A 24170-nucleotide genomic window follows, 5' to 3' on the forward strand; every position below is an offset into this window, starting at 1 on the left:
CAATTATAGGCCATGTCTTGGGTAACGATGAGTCTGAGCACAGAGAGGAAATTAAGAACCTGGTGGCATGGTGCAAAGACAATAACCTATTCCCCAACGTCAGCAAGACGAAGAAATTGGTTGTTGACTTCAGAAGGAGTAGCAGACCGCACGACCTCATCTACATCAGTGGTGCGCAGGTGGAACAAGTCAAAAGCTTTAAGTTCCTCGGTGTGAATATCACAGATTACCTGACTTGGTCTAACCAAGCAGAGTCCACTGCCAAGAAGGCCCACCAGCACCTTTACTTCCTGAGAAAGCTGAAGAAATTTGACCTGTCCCCTAAATCCCTCACTAATTTTTATAGATGCATCGTGGAAAGCATTCTTCTAGGGTGCATCACAACCTGGTATGGAAGTTGTCCTGTCCAAGACCGGAAGAAGCTGCAGAAGATCATGAACATAACCTAGCATATCACACAAACCAATCTTCCATCCTTAGACTCACTTTACACCTCACGCTGTCGGAGCAGTGCTGCCAGGATAATCAAGGAAACGACCCACCCAGCCAACACACTTTTTGTCCCACTTCCCTCCGGGAGAAGGTTCAGGAGCTTGAAGATTTGTACGGCCAGATTTGGGAACGGCTTCTTTCCAACTGTGATAGGACTGCTGAATGGATCCTGACCCGGATCAGGGCCGTACCTTCCAAATATCCGACCTGACTTGCACTACCTTACTTTCCCTTTTCTATTTTCTAACTGTGATTTATAATTTAAATTTTTATTATATTTACTTCGATTTGTACTCCAGGGACCACGAAGTGCAGAATTGAATATCTCTGTGATGATTGTACGCTCTAGTATCAATTGTTTGGTGACAATAAAGTATTTCTTTGTTCTACTGTGAATCCCAAAGTAGTATATGGTGTACTTTGCATAACCTCCCCTACTCTTTACAGCCTTCTGAGTCTTCTTTCATCTTGATCATCCCCAAAATTAATTACTGCTGCATAGGTAGCTGTGCCTTCTGTTACCAAGGTTCTAAGTCTCTCTGCCTTGCTACCAGAGATAAATCCTGTCCCTTTTACCAAGCTTATCAGCTCTAACATCTCTTTATTATTCAGCACTGAATGCTGTTTGATAATGTTCCAGCCAGGTTCATTGTGTCGTTCTAAAGTCCAGAGCTGCTATATTAATTGCTTCATATCCCATGTAACTGTGCGTTTAGCTGTAGTAAATCATTTCGTTGAAACTTGAGAAGTGAGGCATACATAGCTACATGCTGTTCCCAAAAACTTGTCAAACAGCTTTTCATTTATTTATTAGATTAAAAGAATAGTGTTGCATGCAAAGCTCACAACTGTCTTGTAGCATAAAAATGGTGCTTGATAATTAGTTCAGCAATGTATTGGGATTAGGATTGATTGTAAAAACTAATGTAGCAGATTCATGTTTGTTCAGTAGTCCCCGAAGACGTCATTATTCATTTACTCCTTAGCGATGAATGGGTTAAGGCAATGTGGTTAACAAAGCTGCATCTGATCTAAGTTTCTTCTGACTCTGCTTCCTGTTTCTGTTGAAATGAAATAGAATTACTTTGAAGAAGTTTTGCTTTCAAAGCTAAGTGGATACAATTGAACCCAGCAATACTGTCTCCAGAGAGAAAAGGTAAGAGATTCTTATCTGTGATATGTTTATTTTAGATATGTATTTTATTAGAGTAATCATTAGAAATATGATGGCCTTTGTACAAGTAGAGATCTAGGTTAACTTTCAAAGGGTAAGAAACCGGCTTTAAGGCTACGTCCACACTAGACCAGATAAATCTGTAACCAAAGCTTCTTCTCTTTGTTTTGAGCCTCCGTCCATGTTGAAATGATGCTTTCCTCCCCCAAAAACTAAGAAATGCTCCCCAGAATGAATAAATCTGAAAACATCTAATATCCGGTGTAGTGTGTATGGGGTAACCGGCTATTTTAAAAACCACTGTCATGACATGCCCAAACAAATGGTGGCTGCAGCGGGACATTTCATTTTCTTGAACGCAGCCTCCAACACCACAACAATGTCTGACAATAGATGTGTAACAGCCTTATGTAACATTTTATGGAAATACAAGATAACACTGATGAAGACATGTTTTATACACTTAACAAGATGCTTTATTAATGTATTGCTTGTGCAAACGTTCAACAGATGCAATTGTCACTTTTCTCTGTAACTCGTTTCATTGCACATGTCAAATACAGCAAAATAATACACAAAGACACGGTAAAAGTAAAGGCAAATAAATGAGGTAACAGCAAATTTCACTTTTGCCCAGTAACAAGCCTTATTGCATTTAGTTGTAGTTGTCGTCCCTTTCATTGGTAAAGAGACTGGCTGTAGGAAATGTTTCTGGACAAACGCGCACCAAACCTTTAGTTTGGCGATTTCATTTTAAGTTTCTCTAGTCTGTAACTGGACAAACGCGCACCAAGTATACCGTTTCCTCATCACTTGTTTCCTGTGTGTCCCGCGTATGCCCAGTAGGAGGAGATTCACACAAAAATCCATTTTAATATTTTTTTTAATGCAGTATTAGAAAAGTATTTTTTTATTATTTTTATTGAACAACACAAACAAAAACAGAAACACTAAACATATGCTAACAAACCCAGGTTATCACACATAAGCAGCAACAAATATATAACTATAAACTTTAAATATACAAATAAACAAGAAAATCCACTCTAAATACTGTTGGACAGAAGGAACTACATCTAAAAGGAGTCACAAAACAGAAACATTTACAGAGATAACCCGAAACATTGACAGATTTGTACAGTGTTTACAGCTTTCTGGTTATGGGAAGTTTTCAGAGTATTAACTTATAGTTTGAAGTCTGACATAAAAAATATAAATGAAGGTTTCTTATTGCTGTATTTGCATTTATGGATATAAAATTTGGTGTCAATCAACAAAGGATTTATGATAAAGAAATTATCCCTATGAGGTTTGGTATTATTAGTAAACCCAAATAGGACATTTTCAAATCAAAAAGTAAAATCCACATTAATACATTGATCTATAAATTGACAAACATCAACCCAAAATGTTTTAACATATTTGCAATCCCAAAACAGATGAAATAAATCCTCTGGATATAAACCACAAAAAGAACAGTTAGTTTCAATATCAGAATTAAACCTTGTCAAATAAACATTGGTTGGATAACATCTATGTGTAATTTTAAATGAAATTTCTTTAATTTTATTCCTCAATAAAAATTTATTAAATAAGCCCCAAATACTCCTCCACCTTAGATTCCTCAAGGGACCATTCCAAAAATTAACAGCCGTAGGAATAGAAGTAATGTATTTTTGAAACAAACTTCTAATACCTCTATTATCTTTTTTAAAAGATGGAGGAAAACAAATCTTTCTTACAGCTGTACTGGATGGATCCAAGTTGGGTAATTCAACTACCGAATATGATGCATTTCTAAACAGAATTACACCAGAGGGAATTGCATCCATAACAACAGCAAATCCTTTGGAGTCACATGATATTGTGGATATCTTGCAGATATCCAAAGGTGGATTAAAAACTCAGTATAACTCAATAAAGTACCACTTGAATTAAATAACTGTTTAACAAAATATTATTATCAGACCAAACTTTATAAAACAAAGATTCATTCTCATAAGTTATGTTGTGGTTATTCCAATTAAAGTAACTATGAGGAGAAAAATTGTGTTTGTAAATCAAAGACCAAGACAACAGCATCTGTTTATGAAACTGAGATAAACGGAGAGGAACTTTGTCTATTTTGTAATTACATAAAAGAAAAAATTTCAGTCCACCAACCTGGAAAAATACAAAAGAAGGAATACAGTTCCATATAGAAGTAGGATTACGTAAAAATTGTTTAATCCAATTAATTTTAAAAGTATTATTAAGACTGTCAAAATCAAGAAAATTTAGTCCCCCCCCCTTGTCATAACTAATCATGACAGCAGATTTTTTTTATAATGAACTTTGTTTTTCCATAAAAAGTTAAACAACATGGTGTCTATCAATTTACAGATTTTTTTATTGACGTATAAGGGGAGAGTTATATATATAATCCTGGAAAGACCTTCTGCTTTACAAAGCAAAACCCAACCTTTCAAAGATAAGTCCCTTTGAAGCCACTGGTTTAATCTTTTTTTGGTTTTGTCTATAAAAGGTTGAAAATTATCCACACACCTTAAGTATTTGTTTTAACAATATGTAACTAAATATGTAACTTTGTCTTTTACTGGAATATTATTAATTATAGTTTGAGTGCAACCTTTAAGAGGAAACAATTCACATTTGTGAATATTGCAACAGAGGCCAGAAACTTTGGAAAAACCAAAATACAGTTTAAAGCCAATGAGATTTCTGAAACATTATTTAAGAAGAGTCGTATCATCTGCAACCTGACTAATCAGAAAATTGGAATTTGCACAGGAAATGCCTTTTAGAGGACTAGACGATGGAATAGGTGAGCAGCCGAGCACATAAAAGAGATAAATAAGGTGAGATAGGACAACCTTGTCTCACCCCTCTATTCACATCAAACCTCGGTGAATTCCCCAACTTCAGCTTCATAGAACTATTAGCGTTTGTGTACAAAGTCTTAACAGCCTTACAAAATAATGGACCAAATCCAAATTTACCAAGAGCAGAGAAGATAAACTGATGCTCTATAGTATCAACAGCTTTGTAGAAATCTAAAAACAGTATAAAACGAACATTTTGAACAAGATGAGAGTTATCAATAAGATCTAAAACTAATCTAACATTATTAGAGATATGACGACCCTTCATGAAACCTGACTGTGTTTCATCAATAATAAATGGTAAAACTACTTTCATTCTGTTAGCAAAGATTTTATAATCACTATTGAGAAGGCAAATAGGACACCAATTATCGATAAATAATTTATCTTTTCTTGGTTTAGGAATTCAAGTAATAAGGCCCCATGTTAAAGAAGTGGGAATAAGTTCTTTATCAATGCATTCTAAAAAGAATTTTAGTAAAAAGGGAGCTAGGGTGTCAGAAAACATCTTATAAAATTCTGCAGTCCACACCCAGCGACCTATTATTTTTTTTAATTTGAAATGGCAGCCTTAAAATCTCCCAAGGTAATAAGAGCATCACACAGGTCTTTCTGATCATTGGACAGGTTCCTAAGAATATTAATATCATTCATGAACTGTAGTGTAGATGCTTCACAATATTTTGAGCTATACAGTTTACTATAAAATGCAGAACAATATTTTGCTATTTTTTAAGAGTCCTCTGTAATCACACCATTAATATTAAGCTGATAAATGGAATTGAATTGGGCAAGCTGCTTTTCTAAATGAAAGAAATAAACTGTACTCTGTTCACCCTCTTCCAACCTTTGTTTTCCAGATCTCACATATGCATCTTCTGCCTTTATAAGATAAAGATGGTTTAACTTATCCTTTAACACATCCAGCTCCTCTTTATCTTTCCTTATCTGAAAACAATTCACATAAATTTGCAATCTTTGAGATCAATGATTGTTCTTCCAATTATCTTTTCTTTACTAAATCACTACTTCATTTCCTAAAGAATTCTACAGATTCAAATTTTAAAAATTCCCAATTTGTAGAGAAATTAATCTCTACCATCACTTTATGTAAAAAGTAGGTTGCCAGCTTTTTAATGTGCAAAGAGACAACCTCATGCCCCAAAATGGAATTCATTAATTTCCAATAAGATTTAAAATTGGATTCAGCTGAAGATAATGCAATTTGTATCTGGATAGCTTTATGATCTGTTAAAGGTGAGGGGAAAAAAATTAAAAAGGACATTGTTATTTCTTAAGGTGCCAGTAATCCAGTCTAGACATGCATGTAATAGATTTATTAGTCCAAGTATAATTTCTAACTCCAGGAAGTGCTCTCTTCAAGTACCTATGATATTAAGCTTCTGAATAAAGCTAGTAAAGTTATTATAAGTAGAGTGTTGTCTTAATGGCCATCGATCAATATTTTCATCTAATACCATATTAAAGTCTCCTCCCATAACAGTAAATACATCAGGAAATTTAAAGAGCCAATAATCAAAACGTTTTTCCAAAATCTCAAGTAATCTATTATTATCATTTCTAATATTATAACCATAAATAATAGCGAAAAGAAACATTTTACCATAATATTGAATAAGAACCAAAAAATGTCCCTTCGTATCCGCCTCAGAATGCAAAACATCTCCTTTAAAGTTAAACATCAGAATAAGAACACCTGCAGAATGTTCAGAACCATGTGAAGACCAAACATCATTCCCCCACTGGGATTTCCACAGTTTAATGTCTTCAGTCACAGAGTGTGACTCTTGGATTAAAAAGAAGTCCACGTTTATGCTGCTTTAAGAACAAGAATAAGGCCTTACGTTTAACAGCGTGTCTAAGTGTGCATTAAGAGGAAAAAGTGAAAAGACAGTCTTATGAGAGACTATATATATATATAAATATATACACACACACACACACACACACAAAGAATTCATCTCTAATAACAGCAGTAAAACAAACTATCCCAGTTCCTATATAAACAAAGGCCAGACTCGAATATTAATAGAGGTAGTAGATCAGTTGCCACATCAACATGTTACGATTCTGCTCGTATCTCTTATCTGGTTTAATGTGGACAGAGGCATTTTTAAAAATGCTTAGTGTGGACGCCTGTCATTTTTTATGTGAAACCGGCGTTTTCAAAATTATCCGATCCAGTGTAGACATAGCCTAAGTATGATTTACTCCAAGGTTCACTCTTGACTGAATCATATAATAAAATCATAAAATTATTAAAATAGCAGGAAGCAGCATATATGAACATTTTATAATTGTCACAAAGCAATCAGTGGCCTCTTTATTAGGTTCATCCTGTGCTCGTGAACTTCTGCTGATCTAGCCCATCCACTGCAGCTTCAATGCGTTGTACACCCAGAGATGCTCTTCTTCACACCATTGTTGTAACACATGGTTGTTTGAGTTCATCACCCTCCTGCCAGCTTGAACCAGTCTGGCCATCGTCCTCTGATCTCTCATTAAGAAGGCGTTTTCATCCACAGAACTGCTGCTCACTGAATGGTGTTTGTGTTTTGCACCATTCTTTGTAAACTCTAGTCTAGAGACGGTTGTGTGTGAAAATCCCAGGAGATCAGCAATTTCTGAGATAGTCAGACCACCCTGTCTGGCACCAACAATCATTCCATGGTCAACATCACTTAGGTTGCATTTCTTCCCCAGTCTGATGTTTGGTCTGAACAATAACTGAATCTCTTGACCATGTTCGCATGCTTTTATGCATGGGGTTGCTATCACATGATTGGCCGATTAGATATTTGCATTAATGAGCAGGTGTATAGTTGTACCTAATGAAGTGGCCAGATTATATGTGATCTGTGAAAACCTTAAGGAATGAATGTAGTAAGAGGAAACTTCTTTTCTTTCATACAATACAGCTATGTTGATCTGAACACAACTTAATGCAACAAAAATGTATCTGTCAGCCTGTGTTACATTCATTCTGATTGGAACTGCACTTGGAAAGAATAACCTCAATCCAGGAATACAAAGCAAAATTATGCAGAAAGGTTTAGAATATGGTAAGTATAGTTTAAATAAATTTATTTAAAAAGCCTCAACATTTTCTGGTATCTTGTACCTTGAGTCATTCTAGAATTTGTCATTGCCTTTATTTAAAACTTAACTGAGTGTGATGTAATGTTCCCCAAGAGGTTTTATAGATGCTTGAAATCTGAAGCAGCACTCTGCAGGTCAGGTAGCATCTATGATGGGAAATGAACAATCAACATTTCGGGCTGAAACCCTTCACCAGGACCTGAAGTGTGTCAGCCATTCCCCTCAGCAGATGCTGTCTGACATGCTGAGCTTGTCTAGCTTTTTAAGTCTGTTGCAAGACAATTGAAAGTTAGATTAGAAATCCAGAGTTAAATAAAAAATATAATAGTAAACTGAAATGAGTGGGAAAAAAGTGGGTCAGTAACAACCACGGGAAGGTCACGCTGAGGTATCAGATGGCGCTCGGGTGAAACCACAAGCTGCTGCTTCATTCTGTAGAAAGGCTGCTCTATTTGATGTTTCTATTTTAAGATGCTAAGTGCAGGAAGTTAGACAAAAAAATTTGCATAATGAAGAGGTTTAATGAGTTACAGACGTTATTGGGATGTTATAAGGGGCAGGTATGATCCTGCAAATATATAGTAAATATTTAACATATGGGTTAAGCGAGACAGTTTTATGAGGTAAAGGACATGGACTGTGGGCTTGGCACCTAAGAGTCATTACCAAAAATTCAAGAAATCGATGTTCATGCCATCAGATTGGGGGCTAACCAGACAGAATATAAAGTGTTGCTCCTCCATCTTGAGTGTGGCCTCCTTGCAAAAGTAGAGGAGGCCCTGGATGGACATGTCGGAATGGGAATGGCAAGTGGAATTAAGGTGGGTGGCCATTGGGCAATCCCGCTTTTCTAGGCGGGCACAGTGGAGGTGTTGAGTGAAGCGGTCTCCCAATCTATACTTCTCCCTCCTTCCCCCCAGCTTCTAACTCTGACTCTGCATCTTATGTTCTCCAGTCCTGCTGCAGGGTTTCGGCCCAAAGAGTTGACTACTCTTTTCCATAGATGCTCCCTGGCCTGCTGAGTTCCTCCAGCATTTTGTGTGTGTTGTTTGGATTTTCAGCATCTGCAAATTTTCTTTTATTTGTGATCGAACATAAGGAATGCCAGGGATCTAAGAGTAGAATGAAACAGAGAAATCAAAGGAAAGTAGTATTATTAAAACAGTATTAGAATTCGCAAAATAGTGGTGAAGAAGTTAATGGGACTAAGGTTGGCAGATCCTTTGTACCTGAGTACTCTGTATACTCAGCGGTGGTTGTGGAAACAATAAAAAATGGAACTACAGATCAGTTATCTTACATTAGTAAAGAGAATCCACTTCATCCTGATGAAGAGAGTCCACTGCAAATGATGCTATAAAAGGAAATTTCTTCCGCCCATCCCCCATCAGGATTCACATATCACCAACTAGCTCATATTCCCCCCCTCCTCCCACACCCTTTTATTCTAGTTTCTGCCCTTGTCCTTTCCGGTCCTGATGAGGTGTCTCATCCTGAAACATTGTCTGTGCATGTTCTTTCATAAATGCTGCCAGACGGGCTGAGTTCCTCCAGCTTTTTGTGTGTGTTGCTCAATCAAGACTTCCCGCATCTGCAGTTCCTCGTGTGTCTCTGAATTAGAAAACATCACTGGGATTAGATAATGCCAACTTAGGTTTACAAAAGGAAAAGTGCGCTGGACAAGCCTTGCTGGGTTTTGAGTTGATGCTTCGGGCTGAGACCCTTCATTAGGGCTCAGTAGTGTCCTGATGAAGGGTCTCGACCCGAAACGTTGATTGTTTACTCTTTTCCATAAATGTTGCCTGGCCCGCTGAGTTCCGCCAGCTCCTTATGAGTATTACTTTGATTTCCAGCATCTGCAGATTGTCTCGTTTGCTGTTGGTGGTTTTACTCTTGTTCTCCAATCTTCATGCTGTAAAGGTCATCAGCTAAATAAGTGATTGGATATTAGGTAAATGTTAGGATTGAAGCTTCAGGGTTATAGAAATTTCACCCAATGTTACCTCTTGAACAGGCTGTCTGAAAGCTTTTGCTATTTCTAGTATTATGTATATATTTCTAATGTCTTTTGAATGTATGTTAACCAGCAAAGCTGCCTTCTAAACAGCAGAATGACTGGTAATTTTTATTACATTTGTTCATGAGAGTACAAGGCCTGGAGCAGAATCTGGCCATTCGGCCCATTGCATATGTTCCATCACTGCTGATTTATCATGCCACTAACCTCAACTTCCTGCCTTCTACTCGTAACCTTTCATGACCCTACTAATCGAGAAACTATCAAACTCTGCTTTAAATGTACCCAATGACTTGGCCTCCACAGCTGAATGTAGCAATAAATTCCACAGATTCACCACCCTCTGGCTAAAGAAATCCTTCCTCATCTTTGTTCTAAAGGGACGTCCTTCTACTCTGAGGCTGTGCACTCTGGTCCTGGACTGCCCCCCTTCCCCACTATTGGAAGCTCCTCTCAGTGTCCACTCTATTTAGGCCTTTCAATATTTGATAGGTTTCAATTAGATCCCCTCCTCATTCTCCCAAACTCCAGTGAGTACAGGCCTAAAGGCATTAAATGCTTCTCATGTGTCAACCCTTTCATCTCTGGAATTACTCTCGTGAACCTTCTCTGGACCCTCTCCAATGCCAGCCCATCCCTTGTTTGATAAGGGGCGCAAAACTGACCACAATACCCCAAGTGTGGTATCACCAATGCCTTACAATTGACCAGGCAGCCCTTTGATGTCAGATCAGAGATTTTATTCTTATCCACTGCCACCTGAAAAGGTTGTTAGCTTGATAAGTTCTTGCATGAGTTTAACACGTTATGTATTGTGTTCCTGTGTCGACATGGTTAGGCAGGCAACTTGCCGTCAAGATTGCTGAGGAGAAGATTGAAGAGTTCGATCTACCAGAAATAAGTGGGAAAGAACCTGTGCTTGGCTGGCTGAAATACCGTATTGATGGGTACGTTTGGCAAGTAGTAAGTTCTTAACTGATTTATAGTGCTTGTTGTTGTAGGCTTGTTGGGCTACATGTTAATAACTATACAGCACTGCAAGAAGTGATGTAACACTGAGTTCAAAAGGCAAACACGAGGAAATCTGCAGATGCTGGAAATGCAAGCAACACACACAAAATGCTGGTGGAACACAGCAGGCCAGGCAGCATCTACAGGGAAAAACACAGTCGACATTTCGGGCTGAGACCCTTCGTCCTCATTTTGTGTGTGTAACACTGAGTTCAGTTTACCTCTGCAGCACCTTTTAGTCACAGTTCAGAAACGACATTAAAACAAGGAAAAGTGTCTTTCTGGAAAATGTTCCATATCATTTTCGTTCTATATTTGCGTTCATCCTTGTCTTGGTACTGTATCTCACAAGGTAATCATGTTGTGCTTATCGGGCAATTATTTTTATTCTTCGACTTTCCAACTTCTCGTTAAATTGGTAACTTCAGATTGTCACATGTAAAGAGGTACAGTGAAAAGCTTCGTTTTGCATGCTGTCCATGCCATCATTTCATTACGACAGCAGTTTGAGGTAATACAAGGGAAAGCAATAACAGAATGTAGGATAAAGTGTTACCGTTGCGGAGAAAGTGCAGGGCAGACTGATGATGAGATGCAGTGACCATGACAAGGTATATCGTGAAGGTCAGAGTCCATCTTATTGTGCTAGGGAACCATTCAATAGTCTTGTACAGGGGGATAGAATTTGTCCTTGAGCCTAATGGTATGTGCTTTCAGGGTTTTCTTTTATGTGATGATACTTGCGAAACAGAGCTGCATCATTGCCCCAACACCTTTCTCAGTTGATTAAGTCAATGAAAGAACAGGCCTTATCCTCAATATCGACAAGGCTTAAGAGAATGATCCCGGGAATGCAAGGGCTTATGTATGAGGAGTGTTTGATGGCTCTGGGCCTGAACTCACTGGTGTTTAGAAGAATGAAGGGGGGTGGATTTCATGGACATGTACTGAGTACTGAAAGGCCTAGATAGATTGGATGTAGAAAACATGTTTCTAATAGGAGGAGAATCCAGGACCAGAGGGCACAGCCTCAAAATAGAAAGACATCCCTTTAGACAGAGATAAGGAGGAATTTCTTTAGCCACAGGGTGGTGAATCTGTGGAATTCATTGCCACAGACAGCTGTTGGAGGCCAAGTTATTGGATATATTTAAAGCAGAGTCTGATAGCTGCTTGATTAGTAGGTTATGGGATAAGGCATTGGAATTGAATTGAGAGGAGAAATAAATCAGCCATGATTGAATGGCAGAGAAGACTTGATGGGCCAAATGGCCTAATTCTGCTCTCGTAGTCTTATAGACTAATATTGACTTGTACTGCATGTAATAAACTGCTCTCCAATATTACAGGGTTCACAAAATCTTGGAAAATGTGGGCCATTTCCCCAATCCTAATACACTCCCCACCCCCATCAGTGAAAACCAGCACTGATGATAACATTCATTGTCATCTTCAATGCAGAGTCACAGTTTCCAATCAATTGAGGTATCTGAAGATCAGTTCCTCAAACCTGGCACAAGACTCAAGATCTACCAAACGTCACTACCCTCTTACACATTATTGAGAGCTGGATAGCCTACAGCAGTCCCCTCAAGGTATTATAACAAGACAACCAACACTGCCTCCATACAATCCTCCAAATTCACTGGTGGAATAGATAAACCTATATCAGAGTAACACACAAATTTCTGGAGGAACTCAGCAAGTCAGGCCACATCTATGGAAAGGAATAAAGAGTTGACGTTTTGGACTAAGACCCTTCATCAGGATCACTACATACTCGTATACCAACCTCCCCATCATAGAGACCCCACTACACACAGTCACCTTCTTTGGCCAGGCCATGTTGTTTGCATATCCAATGCTAAATTTCCAAACCAAACAGTGTATCCTTAGCTCTGCAATGGGAAGAGGTCAATAGATGAACCAGCTTAATGGAATATTTGAACAGCCCCCATAGGGAAATATAATATTCACACTGACTCCTGGGAATCCTTGACCCATGGCCACTCAAAGTGGAAAACCAGATTTCAGGTTGGAACTGTGAATCTCAAGGCCATTGATCATGAGCTCACAGTACCCCTGCACCAGCAACATAAGGAATCACTAACTAACCACCCACTCATCCAAGCAGCCAAGCACCATTAGGCCTGTCTGTGGAAGAGCTTGCCGTTACAACCACGTTCACAACTGGAGTGAAGCAAGTCCCCTTCTCAATGCCAACAATCAAACAACAAGACATGGTAAGCCTGAAGTAAGAGTATTGGATGCTGTTCTAGTCACTGACCTAAGGGAAGGATATCAATAGTCTTGAGAAAATTGACAAGGATGGTGCCAGGTCTTGAGGACTTGAGTTATAGGGAAAGGTTGAATACATTAGGACTTTATTCCTGGTGCATAGGAGAATGAGGGGAGATCTTATGGAGCTATATAAAATTATGAGGGTCTAGATAAGGTGAATACATGCAGGCTTTTTCTTCTCATGTTGAGCAAGGCTAGAATTAGAGGTCATGGGTTGAAGGTGAAAGGTGAAATATCTAAAAGAGATCTGAGGGGAAAATTCTTCACCCGCAAGGTTGTGTGAGCATAGAACAAGCTGCCAGCAGAAGTAATGGAAGTTTGAATAGGTACATGGATGGGAGAGGTTTGGAGGGATATGGTACAGATGCGAGTAGATGAGATTAGGCAGAAGATTCCTTTAGCATAGATAAGATGGGACAAATGGCCCAGTTTGTGCTGCAGTAGAAAACTCTCTGCCTGCCTGAGCAGATTATGATTCTAAATGATGTTCCACACTGCCATCTTCTGTAGACTTCATGTATTACTTTGCATACTGTGTACAGCATAGAATGTACTTTTATTCATAAAGGAAGTAGGCTCAAATTAGATGTCAGTTCAATAGCATATTTATATCTCCAGTCAAACCATTCAATGTCTGAACAATGTGCGGACATTGAAGACAGCCTATCCAACAACAACACAAAGAAGGCATTCCAACTGGTGAAAGATCATACCAAAGGAAAACAAGCCAAAGTGAACACTATCCAAGACAAAAATAGCAACAGTCTCACAGAAGAAAAGGAAATAATGGAAAGGTGGACAGAGTACTGTTCAGAACTGTACAGCTAGCAGAACAAAGAGGCTCCAGGTGTGTTGAATGTACAGGAATCTTCCAGTGAGGATGACTATCCAATCATGCGTGAAGAAGTTGAAGTGGCAATGTGATCACTGAAGTGCGGGAAGTCAGCGGGAGTTGACAACATCCCCGCTGAACTGCTGAAGCATGGAGGAGAGGCCATGATAGACATGCTTACCACCATTGCAATAAGATCTGGCAGACAGGTGAATGGCCGACACCTTGGACTCAGTTGCTGATCATTGTGCTTCCCAAGAAAGGCAATCTGCAACCTTGCCAGAATTACCGTACCATCAGTTTGATCAGGCATGTAAGCAAGGTAATGCTCAGAGTTGTGTTGAACAGACTGAGACCTCAGGCAGCAGACGTCATTGCCGAGGAACAAGCAGGCTTCTGTACAGGCAGAAGCACCACTGAGCAGATTTTTAACCTCCGCACCCTCTGTGAGAAACACCTTCAGCACCAGAGAGAGTTCCACCATGTCTTCATAGACTTCAAGAAGGTGTTTGATGGAGTCTGGCATAATGCCTTGTGGGTCAATATGAAGAAATTCAACATGGGGCAGAAGCTGAATCATACAATCCATCAGCTTCACGCCAAGGCAACCGGTGCAGTACTCACTCAAGGCACCATCAGGGAATGGGTCCATACTTTGTAGGAGTCCATCAGGGCTGCCTCCTCTCCCCCACTCTCTTCAACATCTTCCTGGAATGGATTATGAGTGTAGCCCTTGAAGATCATGTGGGCACAGTCAGCATCGGAGGGAGGATCATCACAAACCTAAGATCTGCTGACAGCATTGATGGACTTGCAGGAAAAGAGGACGAACTGGCCAACCTGGTCAGCCATCTTGACAGAACCTCCACACAGTTTGGAATAGAAATAAGTGCTGAGAAAACCAGGTTCATGGTAAATGCCATGTCAGCACAACAGATATCTCAGTCCGTGGTCAGAAACTTGAGACAGTTCAGCAGTTCAAATACCTGGGGGCAATCATCAGTGATGAAGGATTAAGACCAGAAGTCCTGGCAAGAACCACACAGACAATGACTGCATTATCCAAACTCAAGACAATATAGAGGGACAGCAACATCACCACAAAGTACAAGATCAGACTCCTGCGTGCATTGGTGTTCTCATTCTTCCTGTACGCATGTGAGACTTGGACCCTCACAGCAGAACTACAAAGGAGATACAGACATTGGAAATGAGATGCTGTCGCAACGTCTTGGGCGTCTCATACTTGGACCACATCACAAACGAGCAGATCTGCAAGACCCTCCAGCACCGCATTGGCCCCCATGAAGACCTTCTCACAACGATGAAGAAAAGAAAGCTGAGATGGTACGGCCATGTAACAAGATCCAGTGGCCTTGCAAAGACTGTTCTACAAGGAGCTGTGGAGGGGAAAAGAAGGAGGGGCATACAGAAGAAAAGATGGATGGACAACATTAAATAATGGACAGGGAAAACATTTGCGGTGACCCAGGCTCTGGTACACAACCGTGACAGATAGAACAGACGGGTGCAAAGTTTGTCATGATGGCACCCGGATGGCTCCACCTGGAGTTAAGGTTGCAAAGAAGGAAGGAAGGAATCCACTCAAATGCTCTTACTCTTCTAGTGGGCAATGTTATTAATGCAGATCCAACTTAGTTTTCACAGATATACACCCACTGCAGTTTTAAGAACTAACCTATAAGATGGAAGAATCAGCCAATTCACTTACCTCCTCTTCTTCCTTACCTTATTCTTACCTTCTTCTTACCTTATCTTCTTCCTCCATATTGTGGCCATAGTATTTTAGGCACAACCCATACACAGCCACCGAGGGAAGAGGAACATACCTAGCATTGCAGTTAGTCACCCTCAGCAACACTTAGACTCCACAAGAATGTATATTAACTGATAATTACCTTTATTGGTTCAGTTTAAAACAAACATGCAAGTCATTTGAAACTAAACATCAGTGCACACGTTTTTGACTAGTTTCTCTAACTCTTCTTGAACAGTCGAAGAATCGAAGTGGTGATTCCTGGGAAAAGTTCATGTTGGCCAGGCATTCCAATGTAATCTCCACATTCCTGATGTGGGGTCATCTGCTTCTGCAGTGGTTGGTCTTCTACTCCTAATGCCTTCCATTCTTATTCCATTTCTCTTCACAATGAACTGTTGTCTTTCAGTTTTGTTGTCTCCAGCTCATCTGACTGACCTGTGTCAGCTTCTCATTGGATCTACCCAAAAGCCACAAACAGCACTACTTCATCGCTCTTCCACCAGACATGTGCCTTACACTGTATTCTGCTTTTTTTTCTGAATAAGGCCAGTTCAAACCAGTTTAGTCTGGTCAACAAATACTGGACTCAGGTTACTTCATGTTACAGGTCATTCTTTCTACAAACCTGCCATTTCTAATTAAACAAATAACTTCTAATTTGGAAATGGTCTCAGGTTTAATAAGTCAACAATAGGGACCTTCTCATTGTGTCCACTTACAACTGTTCTGTCTAAGCCATCCTTATGCAGAAATCAGTTCGCACATTGGTGGCCACAAAAACAGTCTCATAAATTGGCAACCTTCATTACTTTGACCACATGGCAAGAACAAAAATATTTGATTTATCTGTTTCCACTGTCCTTGGCTCGTGACAGCTTGCAGATTTGTAAATGTTAATTATTCTCGGCCAATGCTAGCTAAAGTGATGTCATTGAAAGGCAATCTCATTGAAATCTATGGAATATTGAAAAGCCTAGAAAGTGCAAATGTGCAGAATATGTTTCCAATCATGGGCGAATCTAGGACCAGAGAGCACAGTCTCAGAATGCAAGGATGTCCCTTTGGAAGAGAAATGAGGAGGAATTTCCTTAGCCAAGGGATGGCATGTCTGTGGAATTCATTCCATAGACAGCTGTGAAGACCAACTCATTCAGTATTTTTAAAAGTGGATAGCTTCTTAATTGGTAAAGGTGTCAAAAGTTATGAGGAGAAGGCAGGAATATAAGGTTGAGAGGAAAAATGATTGAATTTCAGAGCAAACTCAATGGGCCGATTGGCCTTAATTCTGTTCCTATGTCTTATGAAAATTACAGGTACTTTAGTTTTGTAGTGATATTGTACTTGATGCAATTGCATGTCCTGCTGACATCAATGAGATGAAATCTGGACTTAACCTTTAAAAAGTTTAGCAGTATGGAGAGAGGTTATTGTCCATACAAAGACTTACAGGTACAGTGTTAGGAATTTGCTGTGCTGTGTGTAATTAAACAGGTTATTGTATAAATGTATAAACAAACACAAAGACAAGTAGAACCAAGATAAAATGCTAGAAACACAAGAATCTGACCCTAATCCAACATACCCAAAGAACTACAAAGCAGAATAACAGGGAAACTTCACTCATGTATCGGGCAATACTAACAGGAAGGCAGTGCCTCTGGTTTGGTACTGACTTGGCATAGGTAAGATCTGGAAGAGCCAGATGGCAAAGGCACAGGCAACCAAAACTGCAGAACACAGCTACCAATGGCACATCTCCAATTGTGGGTGTAACCCCAAAAGGACACTCCAGCAAGTCTGTATAGACCACTGTGTATACATCCCTATTCTTGGTGTACTGTCTGTCTGGCTAGGTACCATATCCGATGCGGATGTTGGTGACCATGATTTTTCCATATAGATCTATCCCTCGTTCTTTGGATGACTTCCATTTCCTCAATGTGTAGCCACCTGGCTAGGCTTTTGATGTACGTAAGCCGAGGTCTTCCTCTAGGCTTGCTCCCCTCGATCTTTCCAGAGAGTATGAGTTTTTCTAGTTCATCTTTCTGTATGATGTGTCCTGGGACTCTGAGTTGTCTCTCTTATTGTTGGTATGAGTGATCTAACTGCTTGGGCTCTTCTGAGAACTTCTTCATTTAATGTGTGTGTGGTCCATGATATGTTTAACATTCCCCTGTAGAACCATAATTCAGCTGCTTCCAGTCTCTTTTCCATTGCTGGAGATATGACCCAGCGTTCACTTCCATAAGTCAGGATAGAATAAATGTAGCACTGCAGTATTCTGTTTTTAGTGTACATGCTCACCTTTCTGTCTGTTATTATGGCCTTCATTTTCTGGAAAGCTTCTTTCACCATTGCTATTCCTTATTTGATATCTGTGTCGCACCTGCCATTCCTTGTTATTTGGCTGCCAAGAGATCTGAATTTGTTGACTTGTTTGACATTTGTATTTCTGATCTTGATCACACATTGTGGGATGTTTGTCTTTCTGGAGATGACCATGCTTTCTATCTTCTTGGTGTTGGTGGAGAGGCCTCTGCGATTACTTTTTGCTGGCACTATAGTGAGTAGTTCTTGAAGTTTTGTTTCTGAGTCAGCTATTAGTACGATGTCATCAGCATATCTGACATTATTTATATTATGGCCTCCAATTGTGAATCCTTTGATGTCTTTGATACTTCTCAAGATATTCTCACTATACAGGTTGAATAAGTCGGGTGAAAAGACACAGTCTTGCCTGACTCCTCTCATGATATTCACATATTCACTCACTTCTCCTTCTATTCTGATGGATGCTGTCTGGTCCCAGTATAAGTTTCTTAAGAAACATATGCAACCATTGAAAATGGATCGTGGTAATTTTTTTTGGAGTTAGTCTTTGTCACTGGGCACAGCCCAACAAAAATTCTGAATTCTGAATTTCTTCATCCTTATTCACGAAAGTACAACACTAATTAGTGTATTTTTTCTATTCACAGGATGAGGATTAACAGTTTTGGGCTGCCTACTTCAAGTATTGGATTAATCCCCAACATTGGTGTCAAGTTTTCGATTGGAAAAGCCCACATTAGCATTAGTGGAAACTGGCATGTGAAATCCGGATTGATGTATGTTTTTTGATCCTGTTCCTTATAGCTTGTTGAATAGGATTGTGCATAAAGAGTAGATTCAAATGCAATATATAGTATGTCCAATTGAAATACAAAATGTTTTTTAGTCAATAAGTGTGTGGGACATAGAGACACAAGAGATTCTGCAGATGCTGGAAATCTTGAACACACACAAAATGCTGGAGGAACTCAACAGGTTAGGCGGTGTCTATGGAGGAAAGTGAACAGTTGACTTTTCAGGCCAAGACCCTTCATTGGGATTGGACAGGAAAGGTCCTGATGAAGAGTGTCTGGCTAAGACATTGACCGTTTATTTCCCTCTGTGCACACTGCCTGACCTGCTGAGCTCCTCCAATATTTTGTGCCCATGGAAAATGCTAGCCCTTTGTGTTTGTCTAACACCATAGTACAATACCTGGACATTGCATTTGCTTCTATGCATTTATTGTAATGAACTAATTACAATTATATTAGCAACTATTACATTTCAATGTAGTCAGCATGGTTTCCTTAAGGGAAAATGTTGCCTGACAAATCTAATGGAATTCTTTGAAGAAATAACAAGCAGGATAGACAAAGTACAGTAGTTGATATTGTTTAATTGGATTTTCAGAAGGCTTTTGATAAGGTACCACACAAAAGGCTGTTTAAAAAGTTAAGAACACGTGGTATTGCATGAAAGATACATGCATGGAAAGAGCATTGGCTGATTGGCAGGAGGCAAAGAGTGGGAACAAAGGGAGCCTTTCTGAATGGCTGCCAGTGACAAGTGGTGTTCCACAGGAGTCTGCATTGGGACCAATTTTTTATACATTATATGTCAATGATTGGATGATAGGATTAATGGCTTTGTTGCAAAGTTTGCGGATGATATAAAGATAGGTGGAGGGGCAGGTACTGTTGAGGAAGCAAAGAGGCTAGAGAGAGGACCTAGACAGATTATGAGAATAGGCAAAGAAGTGGCAGATGGAATATAGTGTCGGGAAGGGTATGGTAATGCATTTTGGTGGAAGAAATAAAAGCATAGGCTATTTTCTAAATGGAAAGAAAGTTCAAAAATCTGAAGTGCCAATGAGCTTGGGAGTCCCTGTGTAGGATTCACTAAAGGTTAATTTGCAGGATGAGTCAGTGGTGAAGAAGGCAAATACAATGCTTGAATTTATTTCAAGAGGGCTAGAATATAAAAGCAAGGATGTAATGTTAAGGTTTTATAAGGCACTTGTGAGGCCTCACTTGAAGTATTGTGAGCACCTTATCTAAGAAAGGATGTGCTGACGTTGGATAAGGTTCAAGGGAGGTTTACGAAAAATGGTTCCGGAATTGAAAGGCTTGAAAAAATCGTTTGATGGCTCTGGATCTGTACTCACCGGAATTCAGAAAAATGAGGACGGATCTCATTGAAACTTATCGAACGTTAAAAGGCCTCAATAGAGTGGATGTGGAGAGCATGGTTCCTATGGTGGGAGAGTCGAAGACCAAGAGCACAGCCTCAGAAAAGAGGGATGTCCATTTAGAATGGAAATTTCTTTAGCCAGAGAGTGATGAATCTGTGGAATTCGTGGCTGTGGAGGCCAAGTCATTGGTTATATTTAAGGCAGAGGTTGGTAGATTCTTGATTAGTCAAGGCATGAAGGGATATTGGGAGAAGGCAGGAGATTGGGACTGAGAGGGAAATGAATCAGCCATGATGAAATTGTAGAGCTGGCGTAATGGACCAAATGGTATAGTTCTGCTCCTGTATCTTATGATCTTTCAGTTTTATTATTCCCTGGAGCATAGGAGAATGGGAGGTGATTTGACAGAGATACAGTTTACAAAATTATAAGGGGTATCGATAGGGCAAATGCAAACAGACATTTTCCACTGAAGTTGGATGAATCTAGATCTAGAGGTCTTTTGTTAATGGTGAAAGGTGAAATGTTTGAGGGGAACATGAAGGGGAACTTCTTTACTTAGAGGGTAGTGAGAGTGTGGAACGAGCTGCAGAAGAAGTGGTGGATGTGGGTTCAATTTCAATATTTAAGAGAAGTTTGGATAGATACATGGATGGGAGAGGTATGGAGGGCTATGACCCAAGTAGGCAGAATAATAGCTTGAAATGGACTAGATTGACCAAAATTCATTTCTGTGCTGTAATGCTCTATGACTCTAAGTGATGACATTCCCAAGAATACTAGGGAATGTAAAACATTGAGCTAAGTCATTAGATAGTGAGGTTATGGAAGGTGCCATATGAGTGAATGCTATTTATTTTCTTTTATTGAGGATCCACTGTCCTCTATCATTGTAAATTAAATCCAACTCTTTTAGAATTATTCACTGATCACTGCAACTGCAAGTGGCCTTATTTTTGCTTTATCATCATCAGGGAATAGATAAATAGATACTCTATTGATCCCCAAAAAATTACAGTGTCACAGTAGCATTATATGTGCACAGATATACAAATATTAGAAGAGAAATAAGAAAGAATAAAAATTAAGTTACCTTTAAAATAAGATGTACAAGATTTACAAGTTAAAGATTACAAGATCACTTCCCCGGATATAGGTTGACTCATACAGCTTTATGGTCAAGGGTAAGAATGACCTCATACAGAGGTTTTGGAGCAGCACAGTTGTCTTAGTCTCTTAGTCTATTGCTAAAAGTGCTCCCCTTTTCAGTCAACGTGGCAAGCAGGGGGTGAGAAACATTGCTCAGGAATCGCAGGATTTTCCAGAGGGTCCTCTGTTCTATCACAACCTCCAGTATGTCCAGTTTATAACGGAGCACGACCATATTTCTACTCAGTTTATTGAGCCTGTTGGCATCACGTATGTTGATGCCATTGCCCCAGCGCAACACCGCTTAGAAGATTGTACTGGCAACAACAAACTGGTAGAACATGTGAAGGAGTGGTCTGGTTGCATGCTGTACAATTCTAATATACACCAGAAAGAACAATAAGAGTACAAAATAATCAACCAATTGTGGCAATTCAGGACAAGCAGCATTGTAATGGTTAAGATGTAACAGGGAAGTGATAAGTGATATTAGTGTGTTAGACAGATGAATTTTGAGCTGAAAAGGACACTAGCTCTTGTGCACTTTCCTTTCATTTCCACTAAACTGCTTCATCTGTCCTTTGGAAATGCATTCAGATTTCTACATGTGACCAGGATCATAGGTGAGTCAACACCATTGCCATGCTACAGTACACTTGTACTTCCAGCAGTTTATCAAATCAAATTACAAAACCCTTAACTTTGCACAAGCAATTCTAACTAAGAAAGCACAGCCCAAATTGGCCCCTTCAACAAAACCAGTCCTTGTGTCTAGTTTGTCTTTCTGTTTGCAATTATAAGTGATTGAACATCCAGGACAACATGTCTTTGGTAATATAATCAATGCACTTTTTTCTGAGCTTCTGTCAGTCTGTACTTTTTAATCAAATATGGGAAGCAAATGACGTAAGTGAGCTCTTACCCACTGGATTTATCTTCCATGTTTATATTCACAAATACTTAGCTATTGCATTAAATGGAAGGTGAGGTGGAGATACGTCTCTGCCAAAGGAGGTATAAGGCACTCCTTCCCTTCACTAGCCTGTAGATCACCCTTGGGCAAGGTGTAGCACCCATTTAGCCCCCGATTAGGATCACATGAAGCCATGGAAGCTGGTGGTGGATGGACATACAAGTGGCTGGTGCAGATCACAAGTCCTGGTTGTGCAACAACTGACCCCAGGTAGACAATCTCTGAAGAGTATTGATAACGGCTGAGGTCACCCATCTTAAAAAGACACTGCCCAGAAGAAAACAACAGCAAATCAATTCTGTCAAACAATTTGTCAAGAACAACCATGGTCATGGAAAGACCATGATCACTCACGTCATACGACACAGCACATAACAAATGAACGATTGTATGAAAACAACTACTAATTAAATCACATGGGATTCTAGAGGAACTCAGCAGGCCAGGCAGCACCTGAGGAGAGGAAATAAGCAGTCAACATTTTAAGCTGAAGTCCTAGAGCAGGTTTTGCCTAACTAATTCTTAGTTAGAATTGCTTGTGAAAAGTTAAGGATTTTATAACTTAGGATGCTAGATTTCCAGTGTCTGCAGAATGTCTTGTGTTTATGCAAATAAAATCACTTTATTTATTGTAGTTACGCTGCCTGCTAATCTCATTTCTGTTCTGAGTTTGTTTTGTTTTAACATGCTTAGTTAAATACATTCAGTAGCCAATTTATTGCTTACAGAAGCTGCCAGATGATTGGCTGATTAGGTATTTACATGAACAAGCAGGTATACAGCTATATCTAATAAAATGGTCACTGTATGTATGTTGGTAAGTCATCCATATTTGAATGCACTATAATGCAAAGGGAGCTTGAGCAACATTTTCTCTTCCATTGTCCTGCCTTGTATCTGTTTCAGAATCCAGTATCTAATATGTGGCAAACCCTGGGATTAGTTCTATAAGAAGAATTGGATTTGGTTGTTGAGTACTTTGTTTTATAGCTATTAGCAAAAACTTCAGATACAGGAGTGTAGATGCAATAAGGAGAAAATGGTGCAAGGAAGAGTTAAGTCCAGAAGGGGTGAAAAAGCTAGCAGCACGTAGCAACACACACAAAACGCTGGAGGAACTCAGCAGGCCAGGCAGCATCTATGGAAGAGTATAGACAATATTTCGGCCTGAGACCCTTCAGCAAGTTTGGTAATTACTTTAGCATGAAGAAAACCATAAAAGGTAATACAATCATCATTATTTGTGGCAGAATTAATAGCTATTGAAAAGTTTTCATATTAGGTACTATGGTTGTTTGGAAGAGCATGTTGCACTAATGATTTAAACTGAACTGTGGTAGATGTACCAATAATTATTTAATGGGTATTGCTTTCTGTTAGACACGATGGAGGAACCTTTGATCTGAATATCAATGATCTTTGGGCTGTATTTTCTGTTGGTGTTACATTGAGCAGTTCTCACCCAATGATAACCGACAATGACTGTAATGCAAGATTAGAAAACTTTGACCTTAATCTCCATGGAGGTGGCAGGTATGTCTTTTATGTAATGAAGAAAGCATCTGCAATCTAAAATAATTTATTTTGTGAAATGCTAATGATAAACACATCGGAATCACCCAGAGTATATGTGTTGTGAACAACATGCAATAGTGCATTATTTGTGAACTGATTATGTGCTTTTCAGTTTCTTCAGGCAGTGGAAGTTGATATTTATATTTGACAGTAGCAGAGTACTAGTACTTTCAGATTGATGGTCTATTGTGAAATGCATGAATTGCGTCCAATCATCCATGCCTTTATTACTTATAGACAGCCATTCTGATGAACTCCTGACTGAGCTCCCTGCTCCCCTCCATAAATACCAGCCCAATCTCCTCCCCTTTTCAGTCTTTCAAACTTAATGTCTGAAGAAGCTTGTGGGAGGTGAGGTAC

General features: G+C 39.4%; 1 protein-coding gene across 1 annotated transcript in view; it reads left to right on the forward strand.

The window, feature by feature from the left end:
• Window positions 1-1240: 1240 nt before the first annotated feature.
• The window catches only part of LOC132399743 (bactericidal permeability-increasing protein-like), a 71340-nt gene continuing 48410 nt past the window's right edge, over window positions 1241-24170 (forward strand). The window contains exons 1-5 of the mRNA XM_059980444.1: window positions 1241-1648; window positions 7488-7631; window positions 10524-10632; window positions 18588-18716; window positions 23616-23768. Coding sequence (XP_059836427.1) covers window positions 7523-7631; window positions 10524-10632; window positions 18588-18716; window positions 23616-23768 — 500 coding nt within the window. The 5' untranslated portion in view covers window positions 1241-1648; window positions 7488-7522. The remainder of the gene's footprint in view (window positions 1649-7487; window positions 7632-10523; window positions 10633-18587; window positions 18717-23615; window positions 23769-24170) is intronic.

The sequence above is a fragment of the Hypanus sabinus genome, chromosome 9, assembly GCF_030144855.1.
Source record: "Hypanus sabinus isolate sHypSab1 chromosome 9, sHypSab1.hap1, whole genome shotgun sequence".
Taxonomy (NCBI): Eukaryota; Metazoa; Chordata; class Chondrichthyes; order Myliobatiformes; family Dasyatidae; genus Hypanus; species Hypanus sabinus.